This window comes from Pollachius pollachius (genome assembly GCF_949987615.1).
Source record: "Pollachius pollachius genome assembly, chromosome: 19".
In the NCBI taxonomy this organism is placed as follows: domain Eukaryota; kingdom Metazoa; phylum Chordata; class Actinopteri; order Gadiformes; family Gadidae; genus Pollachius; species Pollachius pollachius.
The window spans coordinates 17,703,023-17,723,350 of record NC_136952.1 but is presented as its reverse complement, the minus strand read 5'-3'; the positions used below and the strand labels follow the sequence as shown (position 1 = coordinate 17,723,350).

At 47.5% G+C, this 20,328-nt stretch overlaps 1 protein-coding gene across 4 annotated transcripts in view; it reads left to right on the top strand.

Annotated features, from left to right (window-relative positions):
• Positions 1-2,034: 2,034 nt before the first annotated feature.
• LOC307090114 (myosin phosphatase Rho interacting protein) overlaps positions 2,035-20,328 on the top strand; it is a 51,471-nt gene continuing 33,177 nt past the window's right edge. For all 4 annotated transcript variants that reach the window (XM_079756660.1, XM_079756658.1, XM_079756657.1 and 1 more), the window contains exons 1-4: positions 2,035-2,851; positions 5,750-5,827; positions 7,025-7,090; positions 19,706-19,857. In XM_079756660.1, coding sequence (XP_079612786.1) covers positions 2,732-2,851; positions 5,750-5,827; positions 7,025-7,090; positions 19,706-19,857 — 416 coding nt within the window. In that variant the 5' untranslated portion in view covers positions 2,035-2,731. The remainder of the gene's footprint in view (positions 2,852-5,749; positions 5,828-7,024; positions 7,091-19,705; positions 19,858-20,328) is intronic.

Genomic DNA, 20,328 nt, shown 5'->3' with positions numbered 1-20,328 from the left:
TCTGAGAGGCTTGTCTCATCAACTAACTCAACGACCTGGGGAAGATGTGAACCTCTTCTAGTCTGGAGGCTCATCTCATGAACTAACTCCCCCTCACCGTCGCCTTTTGGTTTCATTGTTCCTCAGCTTGAATTGAAATGATTTTACCAATTCTTTGTCATGGGGTTTGAATGTTTAGCCTAGGCCTACTTCTGTGTACTTCTGTGTCATAAATCCCCTCCTTAACACGTTTTCGGTACTGATTTCCTGGTACTTTTGTAGATATCACTTGACTTTATGGAAAATTAAACAAGGTAAATACTTTCTTGCAACATGATTCCCCAAGAGAAGTTAGTTGGAAAAAACAGCCTTACTGTATTAGCCCATTCCTCAACAAAACACTACTAACATGCACCATCTTTCCATTTAAATCCTTTAACTTTTATTTTCCAAACATAGGCGGTCCTTTTGATTAGAATTAGAATTGTTCAGTATACGAGATAAACACAATAACTGCCATTTACAGATTAATTGTGTGATCGAAAGATGAAACAATCAAAGATATTATGTCTTTGGTGTCCCACCTGATGCCTTCACACTCCTGTTATGAATGTTCATTTATATTTAACCACAATTTAAAGGAAGCTATGCTAAACCACTGTTTTGTGGCACGCAAATAACAGGTTAACTGTTTAAACAAAAAGTTGATGCATAGTTTTTTTCCTGAGGACTATAGGCAAGACCCACATTTTAAAATACGTTGAATCATTATAGGACAATAAAAAAACAATTTAAAGGGAAATGTAAAATGAAAATAGAACGCTAAAATGAATAGTGACCCTGTGTTGGCAGACACACAGAAGTGGAAGTTTCGACCAAATGGGACAGACGATCTGGCTTACAAATGATTTAAGGCCCCCTTTCGACACTTCCATCTTTTCACTGAGCAGTGACGCTACATTATATACATGGCTATACACACCATGCTGTGGGGTCGTTGGTCTGTGCTGATTCTGACCAGCAGATGGCGCCTTGGCTCCGTGTCAAGAGAAGCCATTGGACTGAACGAGCCTGCAGGGCTCAGAGGTCAAAGGTCAGGACAGCCCTCAGAAAATAAACGGATGTATTGGAAACAAACCAGGGCTGTTCCAGAAATATCTCCCACTATCATTGACTCGTATTGTGAGAGTCTCAGGGTGGTTCAAAAGCATGTAGTGTTGCCGTGTAAAACCAATTTTACATACATATTTGTATTTTTAACACCCGCCAGATTAATGTATAATAAGTAAGAAGTATGATATTCATAACCAAGCACTGTTATTCTTAGGCATATCCAGGTTTAAAACCTACGTTTTATTTGAAATTAAAAATAATTCAATATATAGCAGCCTTGTCTACATTGAACCACACACTGATGAGAGAGGATGGATCTTTATCTTTATTATGGTTCTGATCCAGTTTAGGCCTCGCCAATGGATGGTAGTGGTAGTGCAGTATGCCTTTTGTAGTAGTAGTAGGCCTAGACTACTATGCCTGCTGTAGCAGCAGGCATACTGTAGTAGTCGGCATTGTCTACTATGCCTGTTGTATAGTAGTTCTAGTCTACTCTGCCTGGACATAACGCAGTGAGTAGGTTGAGCCTGTTTCATATATTTACAGGGTGATAGGAAATAGGGAATGATTTGATGCCCTGTTGGCAATAGATAGCAAAACAGAATTTTCAATCATAATCTGACTGATTACCAATCTAAACTCAACATTTTTTTTGTCTCTGGTAAAATAAGAGTAACAGCCATTTTACTAATATAATGACGTTGGTGAAGAAAAAATAAAAACCTTGCCGGAAGTTTTTGTTGTCATGGCGTTGACATGAAGGCCTACCCACCGCCCACCCACCCTAGACGCACCGGGGGGTCGCAGGAATGGACCTATTAAAGAAGGCCGTCTGCAGGATGCGTCACAACACGCTCTTCCCCGGAGGAGGAGGACCCTCCTCTCTGGTTGGGCGAATTCGCTGCCGATCATCCTGCTTCTCCTGTAGCCCCGCCTCTTCATTCCACTGCCTGTCTGTCCGAGGCTGGGATCTCTACGAAAATACCCCTAACCCCCCCCTCAGAGAACAGCCATACTACTGCGAAACGGAACTGAACTGAGAGGCCATGAAGCCCGCGACATGATCCAGCGCGTAGCGGGGATTGGGACGTCGGAGCGTGGCGCTGCGAGTCGTGAACTCCTGTCAGGAAGGAGAGGACTTCACGACACCAGTGCGTAGTGGTGTCGAGAGACGGGCGGTAACGTGGAGCCCTGATCCGACCGATGGAGCTGACGGGACGGCTGCGGGACCACAGCAAGAGGCCGACACAGGGTCCCCTGTGAGACCCCCTGTGAGGTCCACATCTCCCCGTTGGAGGAATCCCCCGACGCCCAAGCGGACGCCTCGACGCGTCTGCCTCAGAAGACGTCCTTCCGCTTTACAGACGTTGTGTTTTCTCGGTTCCCAAAGTTGGGCTCTCTCTCTCAGTGAGCAGGCAGGTCCCGCCGTTGGACAGGGACTAGGGTCGGTAGGACCACCTGGACCGTGGAGGTCCTCTCCATGGAGGCCTGGACGTCGCCACACTTCAACCCTCCAAAGATTACTCTGATGCACAAAGTTGCGTAATTATTGCATCGCAGCATTCCGCGGTTTTTGAGGAACTCTTAGACTTTGTTTTGTTGTTGTGTTGTGGCCCAAAGTGTCTACCCAACGTCCATCATGTCATCTAAAGACGGCACATGTCGGAAGTTTCAAGCCAACATCTTCAACAAAAGCAAATGCCAGAACTGCTTTAAACCCCGAGAATCGCATTTGTTGAACGACGAGGATCTGAACCAGGTAAATCATTGACCTAAGAGCAATTTTGAAATGACGATACAGTGCCAAATGCCACTCATAATCAAAACTCATGATCATTATTTACTTATGAGGTCAGATGTTGACTTGGAGGGCGGGGTAGTTAATTAGACGGGGATCATTAATTGGACGGAGTCCTAATTGTGTTTACATACCTCTGGTCTGTGGTTCATATAAATGACTATCCTATCATGAAATATGTCTTTACGTTCATTTCATGGATGATAATGATAATGATGATACTACTACTACTACTACTACTAATAATAATATCCTAATAATGACCTTTTGGACCCAAACTGTCAGCAGTTCAGGACTACATTTAGATTCAGTTTTGATTCAGTCCCTCTGTTATTAACTTTAAAGCAGTAGTGCGTTGGATTTATTGGACCTGACTCAATGCATGACTAATTATTATTATTACTATTATTATTATTATTATTATTATTATTATCGTTACATAATGGCTAACTGGCAACAGATCTGTTTATAGGCTTCTGGCATTTATGATACAGACAGAACCACCTCGTGTATCATAGTTACTAGTTACATATCGAGTTACAGGAAAGGCTGACTAGAATGAGTAGGATGACTAAAAGCATGCCCACTACTGTGGGCGATTCTACCTACGGCGGAAACTTTGGAGCCTCAATAAAGTTAGTGGTGTCCCTGGGACAGCACCCCCTCCACAGACATTCTTCCTGCGGTGGGACAGTAACGGGGCGGCCAACAACACGCAGGCCTGAATGACAGCCTTTAGCTAGCCGAGGGTAAAAGCTGACCTAGTTCCAGCACCTCAGGAACGCCACTCAGGAGTGCTTCTCTCAGGCCTCCCGGGGGAGACAGAGCTAGAGAGGGGAAGTGAGAGAGTTGTTTTTCCTCTCCTAATCTCTCAAACCTCCCTTCTCCCTCGCCCCCCTCATACAGTTTCCACTTCCATGAATATCACTAGTGGAAAATAACTATCTAAATAACATGTTTGTACAGTTGTGGGCCTATATTATGCTGGCTGTCTCTTTTCTTCTTAATGGGAACAAATTAACTTCTAAATCTACAATAAATGTAGTCATATGTTTTGGCTTCTTGATTCATGTAGTTTATTATGTAGTTTCTCAACATTTCAAGAGTAGACGATGGACACAAGGGAGCCTACAGCATTGGCGATGTATTGCGAGTTCCACATGCATAAATCCTGATATCTCATAGAGGTAACCATCATATTATGGTATGGGATGGTTCTTGAACACTTATAGCACAATTAGGTTGTATACTGTCATACCATGATGGTCATATATAGGGTTATAGGCTGTCATCACAGCATAGAGTTGTATGCTCTCATATCATGATATGTATACTGTAATATAGGGTGCATATTAATTAATTGCGTATTAATTGAAATGGAGATTATGACCTCTACAATTAGCTGATTTTGAATTCCCAGAAGCTAGAATCGAAATATCAAGAAAACGCAACGTACATTACATTATTATTATTCTGCGTCACAGAATATTAACTGAATCTACTATTTGTTTAACCCATTGAATAACAACAATCAGAAAATCAGGCAAAATAATGACGATCCTATTATCTTGCAGCCCTACTGTCATAATTATATTCATATTATTCGTTAGTCATATTGCTAAATAGCGTTGTGTAGTGTCATATCATAATTTTGGGTTCTTACTGCCATCGCAGTATAAGTTAACCTGATAGCTATGACAGCATTTTTGTGACTGTTTGACCTTGAAAGTGTCGTGTTGTTAGTTTCACTGAGTTTGTTTGATTAGCCATGAATCTGTGATGTGTGTGCGGGTGGTTCTGGGGAAGGGGGAGGGGGGGGCACCACAAGGTCAGCTAGCCTCTCCCAGCGCTGCTCTAACTAACGGCTCAATCGCAGGCTTAGAGGAATTAGCGACACGGTTTGGTTCGTTAAGGTGTTTAGTGTGTTGACGCTGGGATTTGTGGAGCTCGAACAGACTAGGTTCCTCTAGTGCTGCCTTGACCAATGGGCCGCAGAGCTACAACCACAGCCCCACTGGTGGTGGTTTGGATTAGTGAGAGCTTTGGAAACGGGCCCTTGATGAGTTCTGAACCCTGGCTGGCATCTTGCTCTTCACCAACCCTCTGCCTGTCCACCTGCCGTCCAAATATGAGACACGCACACACACACACACACACGCACACGCACACGCACACGCACACGCACACGTACACGCACACACACACACACACACACACACACACACACACACACACACACACAGCCGTCAGCCTGATCCTGACGCTTTCTGACGGCGCAGCATGCCTTCTTTCTGTTTCGTCTCCCTTCTAGCTGAGCCTCGGTGTTGTGAAGGATACATTTTATTTGTATTAATAGAACAGCATACGTCTTGGTTCTTCTCGATTCAATAGGCATGTATAACTTTCAAAGGCTTCCATCTCAAAAGCCTTCATGGTTCATTATCATCTGTTAGAGCCGTCTGAAACGGTTTCATTTGATTTGATCTCAGGTTACAAACCAAACATGAATGTGTTGAGCGCTTGTTTTCATACGAAGGCATTTTGTTGGCCTTGGTTAAGCAGCATCACCTTATCGCATCGCTGGTATTCTTCTGGACAGGATAGTCTAGTGGTTCGGGTGTTTGACTCCTAGCCAAAAGGTTGTTTGTTTAAAACCCTGATGTCCACCTGGTACTGGATGCCCTCACCCCTACCTGCTCCTTAATGTAGAACATCGAACGTGTACTGGTCCTGTAAGAATTGCCCATAGTTAGTTAACTGTAGAGGATATAAAACAAAAATAAATGGACCATTTTGAAATAATAAATCTGTGCTGGAGTTGTCCAGCATGTAAACAGCTTCCTGTCCCCCCCCCCCCAGGCAAAACCCACCTATGGGGGATGGCTGCTCCTTGCCCCGGAGGGAACCAACTTCGACAACCCTCTCCACCGGTCCCGGGTGAGTATGCTGCTGAGTTCTCACGTCCTCCCAGGACACGCACACTACTGGCTACAGTAGTCCGCCGGCTACTGAAACTGTTGATGTTCTCGCGCGGTTTCCTGTGGGGGCAACAATGTTCAGGGCTTGGTGTTTAATCTTGGGGTTTGATGATTAGCCTCTTGGGGTCAGTCAATCCCAACGTTTCTCTCCCTCCTGTATGAATGAGGGTTACTCAGGTCAATCACACCGGTTTATTATTGCCAGTTCAAAAGGCTGCATTGGCCACACAGTACATCAGGCCTCACTCTGAGACCTCTGAAGGGGCTTGCAAACTTATCCCAATAAACACCATCATACCCCAGCATCAGGACCAGAGGGCCTGACCCCTGGGGGGTGGTTGCTGTTTTTTGTAAGAATTCATGTTGGCTAACTTCGGCCAACATTCTGAAGATGAGTGTTGTGTGGAATATAATTAGTGTTCAGTGGCGCTTTAATGCATGCTTCTGTTGACGCTCCTAGCATCTACACAGTGGTCTACAAAGCAACACAAGGAAGACTACTGGGTAACTTGTGTTCTTGCCCGAGGATTGGTTGATACAACAGGGGGATTAGCAATTGTCGTCTATTGATGTTATTCTGCATGGCAAAACCAACCCATCAATTAAAGATTTCAAACGACCGTCTGACGCATGTGTGGCCCTTTTATATGACGTGAGTGGTGAGTATAGCCGCTGATTTAAGGTTAGCGCTGATCATTAGCGTAGCCGCTAGGATTTAGCTCCGCTTGTTAGCCTCCAGCACGTCGAACACGGCCTTCCAGCAGACCGGGTGACGGGCGGTGCTGTAGCTGTGGTGGGATGAGAGGGGGCATTTCCTGTACTCAATCCAAGGAAAACAGCTCATTCTCAGGCGCTTTGCAGCCCAGTGTTGGAGGGGGGTCTCTGGGGGCCCCCCTCTTAGCTCCCCTGGTGGGGCAGGGAGGAGGGAAGTGGTTAGTCTGGGGTTGAGGGGGTGTGGGAAGGTTCCTGTTCCCAATGGACCACTGATGGCTTCCATATGACCCTGGAAGGGAGGAAGGGGGGAAGGGGGAGGGGAGGAGTGATTGCGACTGCTGGAGCATTCAACTCTGTGAGTAGGGATAACATGGTGTGTGCGTTGTGATAATGTCTGATAACTCTTCATGCTTTCCTAAAGTCTCTCACTGTTGTTACGCAGAAATGGCAGCGGCGTTTCTTCGTCTTGTACGAGCACGGCCTTCTCCGCTACGCCCTGGACGAGATGGTGAGTAACGCAACAGTTTTACACCAGTTTACACCCATTTCAACTCGTTCACACCAGTGCCAACCAATATAAACCATTTCCCACAAGTTCGCCCAGCGTGCGCCAGCTGTGGTGGTGCTGGTGTGTGCCGAGCGTTGATGTGGTTACTGGTGAACGCCCTGTGGGTCTGAAGGTGTGGAGCCGGGCTGCAAGCTCCTCTGTTCCTCCTGAGCGCTGTGTACAGTCTGGCATTCCTCAGGTCGACACACGCTCATGTAATCACCCCTCCTCCATGACATCAGGTGTGTGTGCTTGTGTTTGAGCACTGTCAACAAACCACAGCGTCCCGTGGTCACAGACCGCTAGGCTGGCCGGCTAGCTGTGTTAAAGGCCGCGCCGTGGTCGACGTTGAGGGTTGTTTGCACTGTGTGTGTGTTCTTTAGCAGGCTAGCCTGTTAGCACAAGCCGAAATGTCCGTCCCCGGAGTCTGGGGAACAGGACAGATGGGTGCTGTCCTCCTAGGGCTGGCTCCACGTGTGTGGGTTCCTCTGTGGTGGACTTTCTTCTTCAGCTTTGTGTGTGTGTGGGCGGGAGTGGACCCGGAGCAGCGGTGTTATCTAACGGTGGAGCAGGCGGAGGTCGCAGTGGAAGGCTTGCTTTGTGTTCGGCGTGTGTAGGAGTGTGTTTCTATGTAGGCGTGTGTTTGAGGTATGAACGTTCTATTACCGTGACGGTGCTGCAGTATATGGTGTTTTTGGAGGGGAAGGTAAAATGTACTATTGAGGTTGGTCCTGGTCCACTGTGTATAGGGTTAGGTATACTAGTATACTGGTTCTACTAGTACCAGCTTGGTTGTAGCAGTACTGGTAGTATCAGCTGTGGTTCTGGCCGGAAGCATCTCTCAACACGCATGAGATGTTCCCTGCTGCTATCACTGGCTCGAGTCTCACCCTAATGAGGGGGGAGAGAGGGTGAGGAAGTATGGGGGGGGGGGGGTAATTACAGAGAGTAGGACAAGATAAAGATACCACAATGAGGAAGGGGGTGGGGCTCTTCCTACCCTCTGCATCATGTCTCTCATCTCTCCATCGCCTTTGTATACATCATCAAACAGGGGGGGTTTAAAGATGGAGATCTCAAGTGTTGCTAAAAACAGAAGTGATGACGGCCAAAGATCGCTCCTGTGGTTCTCACTCACTCACTCACTCGTTCACTCATCATGTGTTATACATATCTCAATAAAGACGGCTTAGAGCAAACAGCTGTAACCAGTTAGCCACTGACAGCAAATACTCCTTCTTTTCTCTCTTTATTTGAATGCAGATTTGCAATAATTTGACTCGCTTTCACAGGCGTCACCATGACAACTTCACCTTAATGCTGTAGAGAACAGCCAATAGTCCTGGTCCTGGTGGTCTTTTGCAAGCCATGCATCAAAGATGGCGCCTTTTTTATAAAGGTTTTTCACAAAGCGTCCAACAGACAGACAGACAGACAGACAGACAGACAGGCACACACACACACAAACAGAGACCCAGACAGACACACACACACAGAAAGGCAGTGGTTTCACCTTGCTATGTGCTCTCTGAACAACACAATGTTAATGTGATCAGATGACCATGCGTTACGCTGCATTGACGTCGTCTGGGTGACCGAGGGGAGGTTTCTCGGCGTGTAGCGTCCACCACACATGGGTCTGGCAGAGTCCAAAGACTGGGCCGTCCGGGCTGTGAGGCCATATCCAGGGTTTGGGGCAGCGCTGAGCATTCGTCCGCCTTGGTGGCGCTGTTATTGGTTCATTATTGATTCAGCAGACCGCGGCGCTCTTCGTTGGTCAGGGACTGGGCCTCCCTCCCCAGGGGCTGGTTGGTCATAAGGGTTTCAACGGGACCGAGGACAGGTGGATCTGCAGAGAGAACCAACCTGACCCCCCCCCAACTCGGGGTTGTCCCAGGAAGCTAATGTACGTCCCTGTTGAAAATATGGTGGCATGCTAGGTTGGGCACGTGCTGTGTTTGGGTCTTGATGATGTATCATGATTGTTAATTTGATAAAAAAAAAAAAAGATATGATGGAATATTATAATTCATTTATTTGACACCATCTTGATACAATCAGAGTCTGGGATTTCGGAACCGTCTGAAAGTCCTTGAACAATTTTTCCACCTCGAAGGTGGTTGGATAATTATAACCATTCTATATTCCTACTAATCCATAAGTTAACATATTGATCATCATGGCATGCTCTGGAAGCATCACAGTCTAGATCTAGATATTTCTCCCTGATCGTCTAACCACAACCCCAGGTTTCCATGGCAACATGTTTTTCTTTTTTCCATCTTTTTCCTTTTTTCTTATTTTGTCTAATCATGGTGTGGGCAACATGTGACAAGGAAATGTCCACCCTCTTTTGTAAAGACCTGTCTCTGTCTCCCTGTTTCCCTCTCCTGGCCCTATGCCTCTGCTTCTGTCTTGCTATTCAACATGGATAGAATGTTACAGAATGTTCCTGAAGCTGAGTGCTGAGCCAAGGTTGAGCGCTGTTGTCTTATTGGTTCTACAGCAGATCCACACAGCACTCTGTCTCTGTGTGTTTCTCTCTGTCCTCAAATCCAAACAGTACTCCATGTCCTATGTCCAATTGGATTTGAGGAGGAGTTGGAGGGAAACAGTTTGGTAAGAAAATAGATACACACGTTTTACTTTGAGGACATTAAGAAACAATTAGATGGCAGAGTACATCGAGAGAGGTTGTTTTGGTGTGTCCTCCATGTCCTCTCAAACTAAGCAGATTGTTGTCCTCAAAAGGCAGGTGTGTGTGTGTGTGTGTGTGTGTGTGTGTGTGTGTGTGTGTGTGTGTGTGTGTGTGTGTGTGTGTGTGTGTGTGTGTGTGGGGGGGGGCCTTTACACACTCCCAGCGGGTAGTCTAACCCTGAACAGCAGACTCCCTTACACGCGGGTGATGATGTCCATGAGTAGGACTCCCTGAGTAGGATGTATCTAAAATGAACAATGCAGGTCGCTTTGGCTAAAAGCATCTGCTTAAAGACTCAAATGTTTAAGCAAAGTTCATGCAGACCATAGGCACTGATGGACCTTACCTGGTGTTTGTGCCCAAGTCTCCGTCTTTTACCATCTCTACCCATCATCTGCTTTCACCACAGATATTCACTTTCTCTTTGAAATTGCTTCATTTTCAAATACATGAGACACACACTCATGCACAACATTGCACCCACACATTCCGAACCATAACTAGGTCCATATCCCACACAACTCTTCACACAGAGAAAGATATGCCCACACATCCCTAAACACTTGTGCACACATGCCACCTACTCACACACATTAACACCACGTCGCTGGCTGGTGGAGCACCTACTTGTAAGAGACTCCTGTCAGGTGTGTGTGTGTGTGTGTGTGTACACAGTGATGGAGCCCTAACGACACTCGTCTTGTGAACTCTTGCACAACTGTTACTGCCACACATCATGGCGAGTGTGGACATAATTAACAACGCACTAGAACACACAGTGCGAGTGCTAACATAACATGCACAGTGAGTGCTAGAAATACTAGCAGATACACAGTAATACCCACTAGCATAGTGACTAGAACTAGTACAGTGAGCACTAGCACTAGCCATTGCTAGCAAAATAAGCACTTACGCAACAATCCCAGTGAATGCTATCCCAGTGAGTGCTAGCAGAGTGAATACAAACACGGTGTGTGAAGCAGGGCCCTGGCTGTGAACGCGGCCCCCTTGCAGCCCCTCTGAAGCAGCAGATTGAGGCTATTTTTACCAGATAGCGAAGGGCCTTTTGTCCTGCCTCTGCGTGGGAATGCAGAGCAGAGTGTTCTCGCTTTACTGCCGAGCGGAGGGAGGGAGGAGGGAGGGAGGAGGGGGGAGGGAGGGGTACTGTGGCGGTGGAGGCTGATCTCTACTCCATCAATTAGTGTGTGTGTGTGTGTGTGTGTGTGTGTGTGTGTGTTCGTGTTCGTGTAGCCTCTTGTTTAAGACATGGTTAACTAGTTGGATCAGGTTTTAAGTCTAGATGGAAGAAATGTTCAGTATTTGGTAAGGGGTTGCTGGTAGTATGGTATCAGTCTGTGGATGTGGTATGGTTGGAGTTAGCTTAGGGTTAAGGGACAGGGTAAGGGTTAGGGTCTTGCTGTGGCAGACTATTCTTAGAAGGTAATAGGGAGAAAAGGTTGGAGGTATAGATGGCTTGGGTTAGAATGAGGTTAGGGTAAGGATGGTTGGGTAGAGAGCAAGGCTGGGGTAGGGTTAGGAGGGTTAGGGTAGAGAGCGAGGCTGGGGCACTGGGGTAGGGTAAGGAGGGTTAGGGTAGAGAGTGGGGTCTGATGAGGAGGATTAGGGTGGTATGGTAGAGAGTGGGGCTGGGGGTCTGGGGTAGGGTGAGGAGGGTTAGGGTAGAGAGCAAGGCTTGGGTACTAGGGTCGGGTGAGGAGGGTTAGCGGAAGGCTAGCATGGCCAGTCATTCCCATGGTCCTTTAGGGCTTTGTGCGGCGATGAACACTGACCCCTTCTGTAATCCTGGGCTGTTTACATTCCACCAGATCAGTTGGTACTGGGGTGGGAGGGTTGTAGTTACCAGAGGACTCCCACACACTCTGTCTCCCCCCGGATCCAACCATACCCACCCCCTGACTGAACCCACACTCGGTCAACAAACACACCCCCGACGGCAAGATGGTCTGTTGATAGAAACGTAGCGATGACCAGGGTGTTCAGAAGGGATTTGGGGCTTTGATTCGTCTACGAAGCCGTCGCATCGGTTATGTCTTCTCTCTACGTCGTAGTGTCTATTTTTCTCCATGTTCTAAGTGGGTTCTCAGAGAAGGTTCTGGACTCGGGGAACTGCCTGAGTTCGTCATGGTGCTTCTGCCTGGTAAACCTGAAGGCCATGTTCTAATATTCAACATGTTCCAACATTCTTTATATTCCAATGTGCTAACTATCTCTATGTTCCAATGCTCCCTATATTCCCTATGTTCCAATGTGCTACATGGCATGTTCTGCTGGATTGTACAGCAAGACCACGCTATCTATTAGCTTCAGACCTGTTGGTCGGCACTGGCTTATCTCTTAATCTCTCTCTCTCTTGCTCCCTCTCATTCTCTCTCTCCCTCTTTCCCGGCCTCCCTCTCACTCTGTCTCTTGTTCTCTCTCTCTCCCTCGTTCAGATGAAGTTCTTATCAGCTCCGACCGGCTCTGTGTTGCTGCTTTCATCGCTAGAATCAAAGCAAACATGCTCCACCACCCTTAACTGGCCTCAACTAAACTATACTAACCTCTCCCCATTCACCCTGGCCACACTAAACTATACTAACCTCTCCCCATTCACCCTGCCCACACTAAACTAAACTAAACTAACCTCTCCCCATTCACCCTGCCCACACTAAACTAAACTATACTAACCTCTCCCCATACACCCTGCCCACACTAAACTAAACTATACTAACCTCTCCCCATTCACCCTGCCCACTCTAAACTAAACTATACTAACCTCTCCCCATTCACCCTGCCTACACTAAACTAAACTATACTAACCTCTCCCCATTCACCCTGCCTACACCAAACTAAACTATACTAACCTCTTCATTTTTAATAACTTCTCCATTTCTGCAGCAAGCCCCTCCGTCTCCCCTCTGCCATCACATGACTCCAGCATGACTCCTTCTCTTTATCTCCCAGCTCTTTCCCTCAGCTGTTTTCTTTCCCTCTCTTGCCGTGTTTGGTTGTGTGAGCTGTTCCTGGAATGCTGGAGTCCTGAGATCCTGCTGCTGCCTGGTAAACGTGCAGAGAGGACTCCTCTCAGGAGTTCTCTATCCTGATTAGATAAAGTGTGAACCTGGATACCATAAAACAATTGTTTGTATTGACTGGAAGGGCCTGGGAGACCTTTGTTACTGACCAACCTGCACTATCAAACTATATCAAACCTGTGTGTTAAAGTTGGCCGTCCAGCTGCTGTCCCACATGGAGACTCTGGGGTACAACGTAGTCACTGTCGCTCTGGGGTACGGCGTAGTCACTGTCACTCTGGGGTACAGCGTAGTCACTGTCACTCTGGGGTACAGCGTAGTCACTCACTGTCATTCTGGGGTACAGCGTAGTCACTGTCACTCTGGGGTACAGCGTAGTCACTCACTGCCACTCTGGGGTACAACGTAGTCACTGTCGCTCTGGGGTACAGCGTAGTCACTGTCACTCTGGGGTACAGCGTAGTCACTGTCACTCTGGGGTACAACGTAGTCACTGTCGCTCTGGGGTACAGCGTAGTCACTGTCACTCTGGGGTACAGCGTAGTCACTGCCATTCTGGGGTACAGCGTAGTCACTGCCATTCTGGGGTTCAGTGAAGCTTGTCCCGGTGATACCGGTCCTTCACCGGGTGGTGAGACCAGGTCCTTGGCCAAATGCAAGGCTCAGACGCAAACCGGCCATTTCTAATTTTAGTTTAGAGGATATGGCAGCCTTGAGTGTGATGGATCTCAGGCTCCAGGGCTTTAAACAGCCGGTAGGTTTGCAAGGCTTCTCTCTTCAGGATGCCTACAAGTACACCCGGGGTCATTGGGATTTGAACCCAGAAACCTTCAACACAGTGTAAAATATCCTAGAGCACTACTACTCTCTTGCTGGTAGTATGGTGTCAGTCTGTGGATGTGGTATGGTTGGAGTTAGCAAGGCTCAGACGTGTGTGTGTGTGTGTGTGTGTGTGTGTGTGTGTGTGTTTGTGTGTACCAACACGCTATGTAAGTTATTTGTTTGGTTATGGGCAGGAGTGTTATCTTGCATGTTTAGCGGTGTGGGAGGAAACCCAGGTGGACACAGAAACACCGGGAGGCCCGTGAAAAGGCCGTTCTGAGAGCATTGCTAGCCATCAAGCCAACATGAAACCCCCTGTGTTCTGCTAGGGGTTGGCTGGGCTGCTGTTGGTCCTGCAGGATCAGGACCCGTCTGTTCTGCTGGTGGTCCGGAACACCAGAACACCCTGGGTTCTGCTGGTGGTGGTCCGGAGCACCAGAACACCCTGGGTTCTGCTGGTGGTCCGGAGCACCAGAACACCCCCTGGTTGTCCCAGTGCAGTGGTGGAATGTGTCCTTATAAACCCAGAGGAAGAAGCGCATCCCTGCTGTTCCTCAGCCAGTGGAATACATTAGAATATATTCAAGTTGAACTTCTTTCAGTCGCTTTTGAAGTCTTTTTTTACCTTCAGTCTTTCAGTTCATTCGTTTAGTTTTCTTTTTACGATCTTCCAGCTTTTTTTTTGTTTGTTTGTGTGTGTTTGTGTGTGTGTGTGTGTGTGTGTGTGTGTGTGTGTGTGTGTATACAAACCAGACTACTCATTTTTATTTTCAGATAATTCACATTCAGTCACCACTCTCTTTCTAGCTTTCACTCTTTCTCTGTCTCTCTCTTTCTGTCTTTGTCTCTGTCTTGTCTATAAATCAACCCCCCAACTATAAAATCTTCTCTCACAGCTTTTCCAAACCCTCCGAGCCCCAGGGGGTGAGAGAGGGAGAGGGGGAGAGCAAGGCTTCTCAAACCAATAAAACCAGCCGGGAGGGAGGGAAGAGGGAGTCAGTCAGTAAGTAGGTGGGGAAGGAGGCAGTCAGGCTGTGACATGGAGGTTATCGGGAGTCAGCCCTCCCCAGCAGGCTTTCTGTAATGTGGGCGTTACCGTGACAACCGTCCTACTCAGCTGCAGCACCTCAGTGAGGGTGGCTGGTCAGCCCTAACCTTAGCCCAGCCCGCACCTGTCAAGGCAGTCCATCGGACGGCTGCTAAATGATGGGAGGTTCCAGGTGCTGAGCGACTTGAAGACGTGCCTGTTCATGTGTTCATACTGCTAGGAAACAGATCTCAGACCTGCCCATTTGCCTTCTCCTTCTCTCCTAAACAAGCAAGGGAAACCCTGTTTGGAAGCAAACTGACCCGGATAGCATCGGCCGAGTCAGTAATGATGATGAGCCTTCGTCATCATAATAATGACAACACTGTAAGCACTATTTATCTGCATGCTCCTTTAGAACAGTTTTATATTGTCTCTCTGCCTACCTCGCAGGAAGGCCGACAGATGCCACCAGCAGCCGGGCTCTTGTTGTTGTCTCTCTCTCTCTCGCTGGGTCTCTCTCTCTGTCTCTCTATCTGTCTCTCTCTGGCTTGTGTGGAGGATTGGAGCAGCTTCTGGACCAGTGCCTGATCCATGCTGGCCCAGAACCAGCCCAGTCTGTTAGCCTTCTACTGCAGGGCTGCTTGTGTGGGACTGCCGGCATGTTAAATGCTTTGCCCTGATTCAGAGGACACTCTTGAGTATCTTGAACCAACCTTTACTGATGCTCTTTACTGCAGACTCAATGTGTGGGCCAGGGTAGTCACGGGGTCAGGGTGTGCCTGAGAGGCTCTGTGTTTGAACCCTAAGGACCAGTCCATCTGTGGTATATGGGTATGGACTACTTGCTTATGATAAAATAACCTGCTAAATATTATTTGTAAACGGTGAAAGTATGTTGTACTGTGCACTGTGCACAAAATAACAAGTAAGCTGATGTGTGGCAAACAATCACGACTTGGAGTGTGTGTCGACTGAGTGGGCGTAACCATGGTGATGGTGACAGTATGAAAATAGGCGTACAGTGAGTGACAGGAAGCTCGGCTCGAGGAGACAGAAGGGATTGGACAAGTCTGGGCAAACGAAGAATCACTCTCACACTCTTTCTCACACATAGACACACACACACATTATCGTCCTACACACTCAGATCATCATCCTCCTCTTCCTTCTCCTCTGCTCACTATGATTGGTCTCCGGTTGGATCTCTCTCGCTCTCTCGCTCTCTCTTGCCTCCCCCTCCTCACCTCTCCCGTTCGCCCACTTCAAACATGCATGTTCCAGAACACTCCTCCGCAGCACATTGTGTGTTTCACGATATAGATAGTAGGGCTGGGTAAAAATATCGATTCATCAATGCACTGCAATTTATTTGTTCTCGATTCAATTTCGATTCAGATTTTTTGGGAAATCGATTATTTCGATAAAAATAGAAGAAAAAAGCATACTCAGTCATTGTAATCTAGAAGCGAGTATGCCTAAATGTGCATGCCCTTTTACATTTGTCCATGTTGTGATTATTGCTTTTATGCTGCAAGTTTAGCTCAGGAACAATACTATACAATGGTGTATTCCCTTTTTGCTAGTTAAAGCACAATGAAATGGTTAATTCATTTTGAAATGGTTAATTCTAAATAATATTTAGGTATTTTTGTCATCTGTACGTATTATTGAATCGACATCGAAGCAGTTGGATCTATATTGAATCGATATCGATATCGAATCGCATCAAGACCTAAAGAATCAAATTTAAGTGAATTGTGAGGTACCTGACAATACCCGGCCCTAATAGATGGATATATAGAGATATACATGTGTATGTATACAATATGCTGTATATGTGAATACCGTAGGCTGGTCATGTGACCAATCTGGACATTCTTTTGGCAACAAACCCGACCAAATATCTAAAATAGGCAATGCTGCGTTATCATTAGCATGTCAACCTGTGTGAGATTATTAACATTGATTAGGTATCTGTGCATTGGTCATTACTACAATATTATTCAGACAAAGCATGTGGGCACGTGGCCCGCCCTTTAAAACCAGTACTGTGGATGGTTTGTATGGGTCTTCTCTGGAGTGTGGGTGTGGGTTGGTGTCTGTGTGGTTGGGTGGGTGTCCGGTTTTGGGTGGGTGGGTGTGTGTGGGTGGAGCAGGATCCCTATCAGTGTTGGTTGTGGGGAGCTAGTGTGTTTACGTCTTGTTGTCCACGTCACTAAGGAAGTGGGGGCTAATTGATGTTACCGCCGGCCAAAGGGTGAGTCAGAGCGAGCCAGCGCCAGCTGGTTCCGCACCGCTCTTCCCGTCAGAGCGGGTGGAGGACGCTGATGTCAACCTGGCAGCAACCGCAGACGCCCGTGGTCCCCGCCTGTCAACACACAGGTGGTTGAGGAGTAGTGGTCTCATATTGGGCTTTCATGAAGCTCCCAGAACAATACCAAAGTTCAAGATTAGATATAACCCTTTAGATAGGAGTTCAGGTTCAGGTTAGAGGCAAGATACAGGAAGACAGTTTATCTCGACTGCATACCTTGTGTGTGTGCGTGTGTGTGTGTGTGTGTGTGTGTGGGGGGGGGGGGGGGGGGTTAGAGACGGGTCATTAAGGAGAGGAAGGGGTTAAACAGTACAGAGGCAGATCATTAAGGTCAGGAAGGGGTTAAACAGGTCATTAAGGAGAGGTAAGGGTTAAACAGTACAGAGACAGGTCATTTAGAAACAGGTATGGGTATGACAGTGAATACAGAGACAGGTCATTAAGGAGAGATAGGGGTTAGCTCTTGGTTTAAAGGCTCAGGGAGAGTGTTTACCAGTGTGTCTTGGCACTGTGTCCATGGGCCGTTAACCAGAGAAAGTGGTTGTGTAATCCAAAGCCGTGATGTCAGCACAGACCAATGAGCACAGGCGCTGCGGGGAGTCTGTGTTCGTCATGCGTGTGTCATCCATGCCTCAACTGTTGATAAGAGGTGACATGCCTTCTGGCAAACCGCAAGGCCACACTCCTGGTATATGTGGCCACACCCACAACACTCACTGGCCACACCCACAACAGATGCTGCTCCACCTGAGAAGAACAAGGAGCCAATGAATCAGTCGCCATCTGTCCCCCCCCAAACAGACCAGTGACTCTTGGTTCTCTCTGTACCTCATTGGTAGCCGGTGACTGACTGGCTGACTGCACTGTTCCTACTCCACAAAGGGCCCCTTTGTGCAGAGAATAGTCCCTAGTAGAGGGGCCCAGGGGCCAGAGAGGTGTGTGTGTTGGGCCGGAGGGGCCTCTCCGGCCAAGTCTGCTGGAAACAAACGGAAGCTGCTTTCAGCTTTTCAGCGTCCTGTACATGTTCTGTGTGTCCTGTGCATGTTCTCTATGACCTCTGCATGTTCTGTGTCTATGTTACGTGTAGCCTTACATCACCAGACCAATTCGAAAATGTGTATTAATCTGGAACCTCTCTGTCTCTCGCTGACTCTGTGTGTGTGACCACCAGTTCAGCAGATTATCCCCACGTCTGTCAGTGCCAGGACCGTCATGTCAGGCGGATGTGTCTCTCCCAGCTGTCCTGGGGCCCTTGGTGGGGCCCTTCCTCTGTCAACCCCAGCTGACCCCTCCGTAGTCTCTGGTTCCTCACATCAAGAGCCCCTCTGCCCCATAGACCCCGTTCTGCAGGGTCAGGGGGGCAGAGTGCTGACTAACGCATTGTGAAGGGCAGTTGTCGAGCAAAGACAGAGGAGAACCCCCCAATAAATAACAGCTTCTACAGTAGTAAAAACAACACCAAAGAAGCTGTTATTAGAAGAAATGTTGAGTCTCTGTTGACCAACAGCTGGTCAACAGCATCGTTACGGCAGAACAGCAACTATAGATGCAATGGCCGCACGTTGACTGCAGAACTTAAAGGTCATGGGTCATTCGATCTCCAATGTCCACAGTCTACCTAGCATCCCTGAGCAAGATGCGCTTATCCCAACCTGGGTCTTAATTACCTGTGACTTGGTTCGCTGTAAGTGTCTTTGGGTAAAGGCGTCATCAACAGCAGTAAATAGCAATAGTCTTGATTAAATTGTTTGAGTATATGCTTGTGTCCGAAATGGCATACTAGCATACCAAATAGGATGGAGAGAGTAGTATGTAATACATTCAAAATCAACTTTTTAATGTTATTCTCGTCCAATCCCGTGAGTGGTCTTGAAGAACAGTAAGACTCGTACCACCGCAGTATGCCTGCAGAAAGCACGTCTTGGGCTCGCATATCAATGGTGCGCCAGCCTGAAGATCAGGCGAACTCGGGAGCTCATGTTTCATGTGCTCTGGCTCGTCTGGCCCCCCTTCCGTTCAGTGACATTTCCAGAAAACCCATCTCAGTTCGGGCCAACCACAACCGTTGATATAATACGGGGCGGGTTTAACAGCTGGCTCTTCAGAGGAGCAGCCAATGGGGGTGCTGTTGAGGCTTGATTTTCATAAACAACCAAGATATCTGCCGCTGATGTTTCCCGAGTTTCGTTGTTCATTGTGGTCTGCGCCCGTTGAGAAATTCAAAAGGAGCGGAATTCAATTCAAAAGGACTAATACGCGTCACATGGAGTGTGTAGTAGACCGCTTTGGATGCAGCCTGGGGACATATTTACACAAGGCCATAGGCCGTGGTCTTCAGATTAGAAATGAAAAATAAAGATAACATTGTTGTAGAAATACAAGAATCTTAAAATTATAATTAAAATGTTATAGAATATATCCAATATAAAAACCAAAGCTACTAAATAGAATACCCCACATTGGTACACACACACACACACACAGTTCTGGAAGAGTTTTAAAGCCAAACCCGGACTTGATTAGTGACATCCTGGCATCATCATCACCTTGTTCTGTCTCTCCTGTGGAGATAGTTTGTTGATATGTTCTCTGCTGTTCTCTCTGGGCTCCTCCTGGCGCTATGAGTCTGTGTTCCTGATTCTAGACTGATTGAAACCCTCCTATTATGCCCCTCCAGCCGAGCACCCTGCCCCAGGGAACCATCAACATGAACCAGTGTTCAGATGTGGTGGACGGGGAGGGCCGTACCGGACAGAAGAACTCCCTGGCCATCCTAACCCCAGAGAGGGACCACTTTGTCCGCGCCGAGTGTAAAGAGATCATCAACGGGTAAGAAGACCACCACCCATTGTGGGTGGCATCTTGCTCAGGAGGTAGAACGGGTTGGCTGGTAACCTGAAGGTTGCTAGTTCAATCCCTGGCTCCTCCTAGGGTGTCGAGGTGTCCTTAAGCAAGACGCCTCACCCTCACTGCTCCTGACGGGCTGGCTGTCGCCTTGCATGGCTGACTCCGCCGTCGGTGAGTGAATGTGTGCATGAATGGGTGAATAATAGGCAATATTTTAAAGCACTTTGAGTGGCCATTGGTTAGAAAAGTGCTGTATAAATGCAGTCCATTTACCATTTAACCCTTTGTTTGGTCTCTGTTTGAAGGATGACCCTGTCTGTGTCGTTTGGCCATTTGGCCCAGAATGTGTAATGTGAAGAAATACTGACAAAATGACGTCTCTATATAGTGGAGTCCTGCTGCTCGTCTCCTGGGCAGGTTAACACCGCTAGACACACAATCAGACCGAGATCA